The following is a 13,384-nucleotide window of genomic DNA, read 5'->3' as shown; positions in this document are numbered from 1 at the left end:
AGTGCAAGGTGTTTCAATATCCTTATGATGTTGTAGCATAAAGGATGTCAATCCATAAAGTGTGAGATGTGCATGCAATCAAAATATGAACAGTAATCCAAGTTAAGCCAAGTATGAAAGTGGTTTTGGTAAAACAGTTTAATGAAAATAATGAAAATGTAGAAAGTAAAGATGCAGAAAGGAAAATGCTTGAAATAGAGGTTGTATGCAAGTAAGCAATGCTGAAATTAAACTAACAGAAGTAAAAGCACTAAATAAAACAGTAAAAGTGCAGAATTGAAATAGAACAGAAAATAAAGGAACAACCCGAAGGTGCTCGATCAAGCACTCGACCGTGTGACTGGTCGAGTGACTAGGTCGAGTGGGTTTTGACGAAAAACAGATGCAATCTTGACAAACTTAAACTAAAACAAATGCAATGAAACAGGATAATATGTGATAAGTAAACAATCAAATGGTAAAGAAGGCTTCCAGACATGGATTCATGGGCTAGTGTTCAGGCTGTGGCTATCTAAACTGGTCAACAAACCTCAATCAAACATGACTTATCTCTAGACAATGATCTTAATGACTCACTAATCCACTCTCATGACAAAAGTGATTAAGTTACAGTAACATCCTAACCCAACTCTCATTGGTGAAACCATACTGAACAGGCCTTAAGCACCAGACCATTATTTGTCAAAGACCACCTTGTGCAACCAATCTCTTGGGACAAGCATGATAATCTCCAGTATTGGCTTTATCTAACAACCTAGACATTGGTGTGATGCTAGGAAGCTTAAGATCTGCTCTTACCCTCTCAGATATAAGAACAGCTTAGAGCACTCCCAACCCAGAAGAGATATTTAAACAAGCAAGCTTGACCATTCCAGACTACCACAACCCTAAACCAGCCTAATCCATCTCCATAATCCTAAATCACTACTCAGATGCACAAATCATGATGATGATGAACATAAACCCATAAAATGATGAAACTAGCATGATAAGCAAGATGAAATGATGAACAACAACTTAATATAAAGAAGCAAGCTCAGATTCTCAACACACTGAAAGTTATGGAACTTACAAAGTACAGAAATCTGAGAGAAAACAGTAAATAAAAGGTGCAAAGCAGTAAATAAATCCTAAAAACCCTGAAGGGGTAAGAACTAGTTTTTTTTGGTGGCTATAGAGACTTTTTTGGCTAAAAAGAGGACCTTTTGCGGCCATGGGGTACAAAGAGTATATATAGAGGGGGAAGGAAGCCCTAATTTGGCTACCAGACAAAATAGCAAGGCGGCTCGATGTACTCAACCAGATGTGGTCGAGTGGCCTTGGTCGAGTGGGTTTCCTTCTGCTTCCCACCGGTCGAGTCTTGAGTTCCACACAGTCGAGTGCTTCCCATCCAAACGGTCGAGTTCTTCAGATTCAGATGGTCGAGTGCTTCATGTGCTGTTGGTTTTCTCCTTGATTCATCTCCTATTCACTCCATTGATTTCACTCTCCTTATCCCAGATGCTATTTCCATGCTTCTTGAGTCCAATTCACATGTTCAAACAAGGAATAATGCAAATGCAATGCAGATCCTACTCTAATGCACAAACAGTCCTTAAACTATATAAAAGTGACAAGATAGGCTGATAAAACATGTAAAAGATGTAAATAAACAGTGATTGAACAAGGTAAAATATATACATATCATTCTTCTTTCTGTTTCACATCACAACTTTGATGTAGACCAAGCGGAGGCTGTGAATGATAGCCTTTCAAAAGCAGTTTTCAATACATTTTTATCAAAACCACAGTTAAGTTATCAATTAGACAAAAAACTGTTAGTCTGCATTTTTTTTAAAAAGTTAATAATAATAATGAGGTGCAGTTTTGTCCAAGAGTTTATGCCTTAGACCGCTTTTGCATACACTATTGGTTATTACCCAGCAGTTTTCATGCAAAAAGTAGTACAGTGTTTTTAAAATAATTTTTAAAATAGATATGCAAAAGCAAAAAAATTTCATTACCTTTCCATTCTCTTTGATAAATTATGAATAACAAAATAAATAATCATTAATTTACATATGTAGATAGGTACAAAAAATTAATAATTTACAAATAAGATGTTTAGTTATGCTTGAAATAATTATATAAGAAGTTAAACATTTAGTTTAAATAAATTTGAATATTTAAGATTCAAAATAATTTTTCATTAACACAAAGAAGATAATAATTTACAATTATTTTAATTATCTATATTTTTACTAGTTTATTCATACAATTATTTTAATAACAACAAAACCTATACATATATATAATTTTATTGTGAACCACACTTATTTTTTCACCAATTAAACTTTATTTTATATCGCTTATTTTGGAATAACCGCATTTTTCCTGCAAATACATTTGTCCCGCACGTATCGCATTTGAACCGTACCGCAATAGCAAATTTTTTGTCCTGCACTACTAAATCTGCGGTTAATCTTTGTTGTTTCCTATTTGAAGTCGTACTTTCCTTTGATTTGAACGGTCATATTTTTTTTATTTTGTCAAAAATTGAAGTGGAGGAGACTAAACTGAAGAAAATCGTTTGACGATGACTTAGCAGACGATAGTGATGTGATGACTGATGACAGACAATAATATTTAAGTAACCAGAAAGAAAACCAGTTTATTATACTAAACAAGCCTTAACATCTAAACACAATATAATTAAAAGCTTTTAATTATATTGGAAGTTCAGAAAGAAACTATATAACACATGATTTTTTTTCAAGAAAATAGATTTAAGAAACAACCATAGGCAAGAAACACACAAAAACAACCACAACTAAGTTCAAACCAGTAATAAATAAAATGAAATCGAATCCATTATATTTTTTATTACATGAAAGCAGCCACAATAAGTGACGATTATAGCCTGTAAAAATAGTCTTCCAAATTTGTAATATGCTAATGTGAATAACAATTCTTAAAAAGAAAGAACCTGAAAAGTCTATACTTCATCTTTGAGAATATTTTTTTTTTATAACCCCATTTTCTTGCTAATATCAAAGCGTTTTCCACACCTTCAGCACCAGTGTTCATAGGAATCACCGTATCATAACAAAACATATTTGTGAGATATCAATTTTTCTGATTTCATGATATAATATATATGTTCTTTAATATCAAGTTTCATAATTTTTTGATAATTCAATAGTTATTTATATTTTCAGTATTATTTCTATTTTCATATGATACTTGAGTTTTTAATTTCATAAATATAGTTTTTATATATATTTTAAATTTTATTATGTTAAGAAATAAGTTTTTGTTTCTTTGACTTGAAAATTATATTCTTCTCTTACTAAAACAATACTGAATATTTTGGATGTTAATATAGTTAATCCAAAATGTTCAGTTTTCATTAAACCAAAAAATTAGATGTATATTTAAAAAATTAAAGTATCTTCCAATGAAATTAAAATTGCATTTTTAATTTAGAATTTTTTCGTTTGTTGTTAATATATGTATTTCTTGTTGCTCTTTATTGTTGCTGCATTTTTTGTTATTATTTTTATGAAATCATATAGTAAAGTAATATTTACGTTTTCTTGTTTTTGATTTACGGTGCTTTGGAACATCAACATATTTATATTTGTCTTGTCTTAACATAATTCTTACACTAAACAAACTCATTTACACATATGGGCCTTACTACAATAATGGCCCAATGGCTTTTTTCTTTAGTGACCATGTTTCTTCTCCTTTACTAGACCTAGTTTTTTAATTGGTCTAGAAATCTTAGCTGTATTAATTCAAAATTTTTTATTGGCTATTGATATTAACTGATGTGTCAACACTAGCTTGAATGTTAAAGCTGATGTGTCATGCTCTTGTGAAAAACATACAAGTTTTCTTGTATTGATATAATACTAGTAGCATTTTTTAAAGGAAAAAAAAATCATTTGAAAAGAAGTTTTACTTGTTCAAATGTCACAAATAAAAACAACTGCCAAGTCACATGCAAAATCTTTTTATTTGATTGTTTAGTATTCTTTTAGTCAGTCTTTGAGTCACATATTTAACAAAAGAATATAGATTTAAAATAGCGATTTTTTTTTTAATATAGATATTTTATATTAAAATGGACCTCCCAATAAAATTGGGCAAGGCCTTGGATTTTACATAGGAAAGAAACAGTTACAAAATGGAGAAACGGAAAAAATCTGCTGTTACCGGGGGAGAGGACCGGAAACCTGCTGATGACCGGAAGCAAGAATTTGAACAGTAGTACCAGCAAACACAAGCCCCACAGCTTTGTGGCAACACCAACGGATCATAGCCTTCAACGAAAGTGTTTGGTTTCCATGTCCGACTCATTTCCGTTGATCCACCAAACCCACTATAAAGCTCCTGGTCTGCTCAAATCCCCGACGACCGGCTCTACCGGAGTTAGATCCCGTACCTAGCAATCTAACCCACTGGAATCTAACACCTTACCTCCAGATCTAGCGTCTTCCGCAACTCCAAGCAATAAACTATTCAATCCGATATGGTGGATGCAAACATCGCGGCTGGTGGCTCAATCAAGCCCCCATAAACCGGAATCCACAATTGCCTTCTAGGAATCCAAAGACTCCACAGTTAACCACCAGTACAAACAACGCAACCCACCAATCTCCCACTGACTTCCGCCGCAACCGCAGTGTCCGATTTGATGGGTGAGCCTAGAGAATTTGTTAAAAATACCCTTTTTGATATACTTTTTTTCAAAAATACCCCTTTTTAACGATTTTTATTTTTGTCCTCCTTTAATTTTTAATGACCATTTTACCTTTAGATGAAAAATATTTTAATCAATAAAAAGAAAAACAAATTTTTCCCACCAAAAAAATTTCCGACATATTTTCCTGTCAAAAAATTTTTGAATTTTGGTGGGATATTTTTATTGATTTTTGGATCATACAAAGAAGAAGAAATAAACACAACAACTCGCCTAGAATTGTTCCCCGATCGAGTATGCTCCATCTGGATCAAAAAATATCCAACCCGATAGCGGAAGGTTGAAGAAACGGTTTAAGAGTAATTAAATACCGGTTCACTCTCGGTTTGATATGGTTAACAGAAAACCAAAAGTTTTTAAATTAAAAATTAATAATTAATTAGATAACCGGGATAAAATTGGAATTTTGATTTTGTTGAAAAATCATGGGTATGAAAATAACAACACTAATTATTTTGAGTATTAAATAACATGTTTTTATTATTTGATGTGTTTTTATTCCAATCCAAAACCATTGGGTATTAAACGTCCAAATAAAAATAATTTCGGGTTTTTTTGGCATTTTTCCCAAATCCAAATGGTCATTTAGTTTGTTTTAATGGTCTAGGAAATAATTCAACCACGGGAAAAAAGCCGAAAAATATCCCATCTATTTTTTATTTGGACGTTTAATACCTCATCTTTTCTAATTAGAAGAAAAATATCTCGTTTATTTTTGTTTGGTCTAAAAATACTTCAACTTTTTTATTGTTAGCAGATCCTTATCAACGATTTAACAGTTGTTACTGGCGATACATAAACAATAAACACCGTTAAAATTTTATCTCTGCGTGTTAAAATATATATATATATATATATACAAGTTCTAAATAACATACCAGTTATATTGGAATAGTCTGGTGGTATAAGTGGGTATTTTTTCCTCGAGGCTAATAGGTTCGAACAACCTCTTAAACGATTTTTTTTCTTCGTTTTTTTTGGCTTTGCTGATAATTGAAGAGCAAATAAAACTAAAACCCTAAATCCAGATTTCAGATCTCTTTGTCTCTCCTTTTCTCGCTTTTGACGCTCTTTCCTAGCTGCCGCCACGAGTCTCATCGTCATCGCCTCCGTTATTTTCTGGGTATTCTTCACGTTGTCGATCCGTTCTATTAACTCATGGATTTCAGATCGAATACGAAGTGAAACTCAATGATTAAAACGAATAATAACGAATTGGTTTCAAGGTGGAGTCTGAGCCTGAAACCGATATAGAATTCGAAGGAGACAACAAGAGCCAAGAGGTCGAGATCAAACCTGTCATTTTTGTTTGGGGGAAGAAGAAGAGTGAATAAAAAATAAAATAAAAATATTATTGTGTGAACTCGTCGAACCTGTGACCTTCGCGGGAAATAACACCTCTTATACCACCAGACTATTCCAATAAAACTGGTTTATTATTTAGAACCTGTATATATAGTTTAACACGCGGAGATAAAATTTTAACAGTGTTTATTGTTTATGTAACGCTGGTAATGGCTGTTAAATCGTTGATGAGAATCTGCTAACAATAAAAATGTTGAAGTATTTTTAGACCAAGCAAAAATAAACAAAATATATTTTTTCCAAAAAAAAAAAGACATATTAAACGTCCAAATAAAAAATAGATGGGTATTTTTCGGTTTTAGGTCCAAAAAAAATAAACGAAGAAGAAGCTGTAAACTAAGTTGGACAAAAACAGTAAACACGCCCAGTGAAACTCGAACCCACAATCGTTTGATTAGAAATCAAGCGCCTTAACCATTAGGCCACGGGCGCTTTTGTTCATTGTCTTCATTTGTAACTTATATACCAACGATTAATAAGGCTGCGGAGAGATGACAAACTTTTTTTTCAAAAAGAAGACAAAAACCTAAGTGCATGGAAATCAGGTCTCTAATAGTTTAGTAATCGACCAAGAAAGTTAAAGAAATAAATGGAGCCCTAGGATTTAAATTTTTGTGTTATTTGATTTATATATAGCCTCCAATTTCTGATCTATATGTTTAGGTGTAATTTAGTTTTGAAAATCTTGTTTATTTGATCTTGAAAGTAATTTGTTAGTATTTTTTGGCATTTAAAAAAGAAAAAAGAATATAGAAAGAAAATAATCTCTTGCCCTCTTGGCCTAGGGTTTTGGTTTTGTAATCTTCAGTTCTTACATGTTAAAAATTTGAATTTTACTTATTCACTCCGAAGTCTAGTGCTTTTTGATAGCCAGGAAGAGTATGAAATGCTCGAGAACCCATAATTTCAACTGTAATTAAGCGGAGCCTACACAGCTTTCGACTATGATTTCAAAAGGCCAAAAGGTTATGAGAAAATACCACAACTCTCTCTAATTAAGATGGATACTTATAACATAACTCTTAACCGGGGGAAGAAGCTGAGGAACAGCTTTCATACACAAAATTAACATGTATGAACAGGAAGCATGTGTTATATTCAAGAAGAATCAAACTACGTACTCCGGGAAGTATATATCTTGTGCACGATGTTTAAGTGTCTCACATATTCTATTTATAGAAATGCAAGATTCTACAGTTTAGTCTTACGGTGGTATCAAAACTATGTGTGAAACCTGAAGAATGTCATACACCATATACAACACATACATAGTAACAAAAAGAGAAATTATGATCTGTAAAATCTTTGAATCATAAATACTTCTTTTCAACAAGCTTCTTGAGTACTTCCATTTTGGCAATGAGCTCAGGATGCATAAGGTCTTTGGCTTCCTTCACTAAACTCCCTTCTTTGCTGAAATGATACGCCTCCAACACCGTCTTTATTAAACTCTGCAAATGCTCCGGCGTCCTACACAGTTTCCATTTTTTACTCAGCCTGAGGTTCCATAACTTCGTAAATATGTATATAAAGCTAAACCGATCTAGTTTTCTCGTGCTTACGTGTATAAGTAGTCTACATCAGTCCCTTCAAGCTCCTCCCCAGGGGTAAAAGCGTCTTGTAGAGCGCTCAATTGTTCCTGAGGATCCTCTATCGATAGTAGATACTTTAGTATTCTCACTTCTTTGGGCATAAGCCTCTGCAGATTCCCTCTTGCTGTTACGTACAAATGATACAGTATGTCTTTTACCTGTCAAGAACCAACACCAAAAATGGGTAAAAGAAATAATGAGGTGGGTTCTACGACTTGTATGATTTCACATGGCGTTTCTCTTGGATGAGCATAATGAAAGAAATATGCTCATCCAAGAGAAACGCCATATGGTTACTAATTCAAATTCTCTGCTACTACTGAATGTAGGAGTTTAGTACCTCCTCTTTCATCATGTTAGATTCCTTAGCAGCAGACCATGCTTTTGTGATCATAAGAACCAACGCAGAATCAAGCTGATTCTTCTCAGCCAAACTATCAATCTTTCTGCAAGCAGCATCAAGAGAAGGGGAGTTGATTATGTCCTGGAGCTTCAATTCCGCAGCGTTTAGTGCGTCAATGCTTTCTGTTGAAGTGTCATAGGCTTGTACAGCCGCAATAGACAACTTCCCCAGCGAGGCAAGAGCTTACCAAAAAAAGTTACCATTGAACAAATATCAGTAGATTGTTTTGTTCCATTGGGGTTAGGCAAAGGGTTTCAAATTAATTCACAAGAGGCACAAAATTACCATCTTGCTCATCCGGATTGTCATAGTAGGATTCAGCAACAGTATGCAAATGATCAAAAAACTCGTTTGTGAAATCCTTACGTCGTCTTGCAACAAGTTCACCAATTTCAGCTGGTGGTGTCCTCTTGATAACATTCAGAAGCTCATCATGCCTTTGAATATCTTCATCAACCTGATTAAGACCAGTGTCACAAATTAAAAAGCATAGATCACCCGCATTTGAAAATACAAAAGGGAAGGGAAACATAATTCCAATAGCTTCAAAGTTTTTCACCTCCTTGAGCTTTCTTGCAAGCCGATGAACCTTATGCTTCATCTCAGGGTTATCCTCGGAATCCGCTCGCTCCTGACACCGTTTGTAGAAATGTGGCCGGATACTATCCCATTCTTTGCTAAAAGCTAACAGTCTTCTCCAGTCAGATGGTGTAGGCTTATCAACCATGAAAACCTCAATGAGCTTATCACAAACTTTGGTCATTCTCTGGTTATCTACAACCTTTTCGGAACCACTATCCGTTCCACCTTCTTTCTTCTCCTCTTTAGCTACAACACTTTTATTATCCACAACAGCTGAGACAACAAATCTCTGAGGTCTTTTACCCTTCAAGTTCAGTAAACATCCTGAGATTTCACAAACAATCACAGACCAGTCAAATCTAATGGAAACTAAAGCTACCTTTATACTGCAATAAGATCAATGTTTCGATTTGTAAGCAATTAAAGATTAATCCTTTATAATCAAGAACAGCATATGGGCCATGTAGAAGCAAGTAAGACAACAAAGTTTCGAAATTTCTAAGGCTTTAACACAAATAAATTACTAAGATTTGAATTTTTTTTTGACAATCTTTTACCTTGTCCGATTGGAAGACCACCGCCGGAAGTGACTTGTACATGCGTTCCGGCGAAATAGAGAGGAGAAACAAGACGAGCTCCGAATTTTACAGAGGTAAAGCTAGAAACTGAACAAGAACAAGAAGATTGGAATAAAACGGATACCATTTTCTCGGAAAGAAGACAGCTTTCACATAGATAGGTTGAAGAAAGGGGTTTTAGCCGGAGAAAAGAGATGATTCTGATGAGGAAGACGATGAACTAATGGCACTATTGTAATACTTGAGGGCCTTTTCTAAAATACAACTCACAACACTCGGCCCGTTAATACGGCCCAACTATTTTGAAATGAACTTTTTTTACTTTTTTGGAAAAAACCCGTCTTCGCAGCATAATACCTCTAATTAATAAATTGGACAAAAAATATGCGGTTTAATTTCCGTTGCTTTAAAAAACCATCGTTTTATTTATAACAGTAGATCCAACTTAATTACTCTTAACTTTAATGATGGAATTGTTAACCACAGTTAAAATATAATCCTATGTAATTAATTGGTCGTAAAACAAAGACACAGTTGCCCTCTTCTTTTTCCCCCAAATCGATTTCGATTTTAAAATCCTAGAAGCCAAAAAATTGAGAACATCACAATGGTGAGTCAAAGTTCAGAGTCTGATGCGAATTCGAGCCAGAGCTAGGGTCCTCTTTGCAACACTTGTGGACTCTAGCTCAGAGTCTGATAACCAGGTGGGGTTATATTTTAACTGTGGTTAACAATTCCATCATTAGAGTTAACAGTCGTTATGTCGTAAGTATGGATCTACCATTATAAATAAAACGATGATTTTTTAAGGCAACGGAAATTAAACCGCGTATTTTTTATCCAACTTAATAACTAGAGGTATGAAACGGCAAAAAAAAAAAAAATAGATAGCGTATTTTCCAGGTTTTTTCTTTTTTTTTTCTTCTCCAAACATACTCTTTTTAGTTTTTGCACACTAAAAACTCAACAATATACTTAGAATTTGAATCGATGTTTTGGTTAGTGAGAATTATTGTCTGCGGTTCAATGCACTCTATTTTCGGACCGGACAAAAACCATTGCATTATATGGACTATCATTTATGAATATGAAAGCGGTCCGGTTCATACACGGATTTGTCAGCTCATTCAAACCCATAATGTTTCATCTCTTCTTCAACTAATGGGTTTAGGCTTCATCTTTGTGTTCCAAGTATCTCACTAGTCACTACTATAGCATTATAGTCTCGGTTATAAGTGTAGGTGTCTTCGAATCTTGGAATCACTCTCAAAACGGACATCTTCAATTCCTAGGTTGTCAAGACAAGACATGACACAAACCATGGCAATGGCAAAAATGCTTCAGCACTAAGAAGGAACTTTACTTTTCAATTGAGTATCAGTCATTCTAAGTAGTGTATGAATTACTAATAACATTTGTATTGTACAAATCAAATTTCTGACATTTTGTTTATCATGTAGAGAATTTCTTTTCTTTCATTTATGTTACACATAATACAAAACCCCATAAGGAAAACAAATTGCAGGGAAAATGAGCTGCCACAGAATCTCAACTACAACCATGAAAAATGCAATGATAATTTTCGATTACATATGCAATGGAGTTCCAACTTCGAAAGATTTGGAAAAGTGTATCTGAGTTTGAAACCAGACACTAGATGATCAATCTTGGTTAAAAGCTGCTTTCTGAAGAACAATACACCAATTGGACTTATCGTAAAATCTATCAACTATCATTGCATTGCCTACTCCAGATGCCAACCTGTGAAAAGATTATTACCACATGTTAACAGTATATTAACAAACACGACTAACGATAATCGATAGAGAGCAAAAGTCACACACCTTTCAAGTTCGCCTTCACTGAAGACGTGGTAGTATCTGTTGTACACAACAGCTCCTTTTCTGTCGTCTTTCTTTGCAAGCCCACTTGCAAGTGCAGATGCAGATGCACCACTCACTTCAGCACGGTGGTACGGTAGATGCCATGGAACAAAGTACTCTTGTTGACTCTTCTTCAGAGCCTCCAATGACTCTTCAACACAATTCTCATCCTTTTGCTCTACTATGCTGGCTTTGGTTTCTGGGATAATGCTCTCACCTTTTTGCTCTCTCGTGCCCTCCTCACTCTCTGGAATGCTCTCAAGACCGATGAACGGGCTGTTCTCAGCCTTTTGCTCCTTCGTACTCACCTCAGTCTCTGGAATGCTCTCAAGACTGAAGAACGGGTTGTTCCTCACATGAGGGCTATTCATTGGACTACCTGGGCCGACCCATTCCTCAACATACTTTGCAGACAAGGGTGTCCATTTGGTGAGCAACGACGTGTCTTCCTGTTCTGCAGCCCAAACCGTAATGAGAACGAATCCCCCTGGCTTAACCACCCGAACCAGTTCTTCAATCGCTTTCTTCCTCCTATTCTCTGTACTTAAGTGATGCAAAACCGCTATAGAGATGGCTGCATCACCAAACTCCTCTCTATAAGGAAGATTAACAGCATCAGCAACCAGAACCTCTTGCCCTTTATCCGAACAGATTTTAATCAACGGATGACTTATGTCACATCCTATGAAGAAACAGCTCGGGTTCAACCCCAAATACTTGCCGTTCCCGCAACCCGCATCAAGAATCACGGATCCACAAGGCAGCGATTCAAGAAAGGCAGCAACTTTAGGCCACTTAGCAAACCTCGTAGAGCTGAAATGTGGAGCAATCGCGTCGTAAACCCGATGAACGTACTTTTTCTCAATCTCAGGCGTGGATTTAACACTCAAGGACGACGAAGAAATCTCCTTTTCTCTAATGGAAACTGATTCAATAATCTGAGCTGCTGCTTCTTCTTCTTCATCAGATGATGTTATCAGCTCCCTTGAATCAGATTTGACTTTGATATCTCGCATTTTACTTGTACTAACCGAATAAAAACCAAAGCTTTGAAGAATAATACGACCTCCAGTAGTAGTAGTAGTAGAAGAAGAAGAAGAAGTTCTAATACTTCTTAAAACATCCAAAATCATGAGCTAAACCACCACCACCATGAATCTGCAGAAACAAAGTACAGCCCAGGTAACCAAACTTCATTATTAACTCAATTCATCTATCAAAACCTAAAACATTCTAAACAGCAAAGTCCACAGATTCAAGATCCCAGTATCATTGGAAGCTGGAAAACGAATAAAAATTGAAACTTTACATAAGAAAGTAAGATTAGAATTGAGGAAAAAAGCTTACAAAGTCAAGAAGAAACGTCGTAGGACTCGAGCAGAGACAATATGGATTTGCAAGTGTCGGTTCGTGTGATCTGAAACGGAAGGTGGAGTTTAGGGTTTTGGGAAGAGGAATTGACTGATATTATAGATTCCGTACTCCATATTTAAATTTGTTTATGATATTGAACCCATTATTTACTCTTTTATCAATAAAACCCCCTTCTTTAGTCGATGTTTTTTATAATTTTATTAGCTACGTACAGTATTTGGGTTCATTGGACTTCACAATTTATTGACAAGTAACGCTTTTCGCATAGTAGAGCTCGATAGTGGGAGGATGAAGCCTCTGTTGTTCTGCAAGTTATCGTAGGGAGTTTATAATAAAAGGGAATTTGGCTAAGAATTCCATTTTCCAGAAAAAATTTCTTAAAAATGTCAGTGTAGTTTAGGGTTCGTGCAAAATGCCAATTTCCATGTTTAGATGTAGAGGAAATGACAAAAATATTCCTGCATTAAAAGAAGAGAATATAAGCGGAGGTATATCTTCTCATTTAATGTAGTAGTTTGCGAAAAACATGTCCTCATATTTAATATATTTAGTTGCGAAAGAATGATGTTTGTGGAGGGGGGGAGGGGCAAAAAAGCTAGAATTGCATTAATTGTGGTTAAAAATGTTTTCCATACTGTTGGAAAATGTCCACTGGTTGTAGACCATCCCTAGTGCAGACGTCGTCAGCAGACTTGCAATGTATGAGAATGTCTTCGGTTACAAATGAACCAAACAAGTCACATAATAATGAATTTGATCAACAAAATGCATACCTACAGGAGTTGGAGGTGGACAATAACCTTGAATTTGGGTTGTGGTCCATCGTATGAGAAGACCTGCAGGGTGGACAACTTTGCATT

At 35.1% G+C, this 13,384-nt stretch overlaps 2 protein-coding genes across 2 annotated transcripts; both read right to left on the bottom strand.

Annotated features, from left to right (window-relative positions):
* On the bottom strand, positions 7,269–9,482 carry LOC104742088 (uncharacterized protein At4g37920, chloroplastic). Its single transcript, XM_010463054.2, has 6 exons — positions 9,247–9,482; positions 8,667–9,013; positions 8,393–8,564; positions 8,045–8,289; positions 7,675–7,862; positions 7,269–7,582 (listed from the first exon to the last, which is right to left on the bottom strand). Exons 1-6 carry the CDS (start codon positions 9,392–9,394, stop codon positions 7,423–7,425), a joined length of 1,260 nt encoding a protein of 419 aa, XP_010461356.1. The 5' UTR covers positions 9,395–9,482; the 3' UTR covers positions 7,269–7,422.
* LOC104742087 (alkylated DNA repair protein alkB homolog 8) lies at positions 10,723–12,624 on the bottom strand. Its single transcript, XM_010463053.2, has 3 exons — positions 12,498–12,624; positions 11,112–12,308; positions 10,723–11,028 (listed from the first exon to the last, which is right to left on the bottom strand). Exons 2-3 carry the CDS (start codon positions 12,281–12,283, stop codon positions 10,929–10,931), a joined length of 1,272 nt encoding a protein of 423 aa, XP_010461355.1. The 5' UTR covers positions 12,284–12,308; positions 12,498–12,624; the 3' UTR covers positions 10,723–10,928.

Source organism: Camelina sativa, chromosome 14 (assembly GCF_000633955.1).
Source record: "Camelina sativa cultivar DH55 chromosome 14, Cs, whole genome shotgun sequence".
NCBI classification, from domain to species: Eukaryota; Viridiplantae; Streptophyta; class Magnoliopsida; order Brassicales; family Brassicaceae; genus Camelina; species Camelina sativa.
Note: the sequence above shows the minus strand (reverse complement) of the source record. Positions and strands in the feature narration are given on the sequence as shown.

Bases quoted from the DNA above. Each gene is read 5' to 3' on its own strand.
- LOC104742088 (XM_010463054.2), bottom strand. From the start codon at position 9,394: ATGGTATCCGTTTTATTCCAATCTTCTTGTTCTTGTTCAGTTTCTAGC. The intron at 8,290-8,392 runs GTAATTTTGTGC...TTTTTTGGTAAG, and splicing joins CAATCCGGATGAGCAAGATG to CTCTTGCCTCGCTGGGGAAG. The intron at 7,863-8,044 runs GTACTAAACTCC...GGTTCTTGACAG, and splicing joins CTAACATGATGAAAGAGGAG to GTAAAAGACATACTGTATCA.
- LOC104742087 (XM_010463053.2), bottom strand. From the start codon at position 12,283: ATGATTTTGGATGTTTTAAGAAGTATTAGAACTTCTTCTTCTTCTTCT. The intron at 11,029-11,111 runs GTGTGTGACTTT...ATCTTTTCACAG, and splicing joins AGTGAAGGCGAACTTGAAAG to GTTGGCATCTGGAGTAGGCA.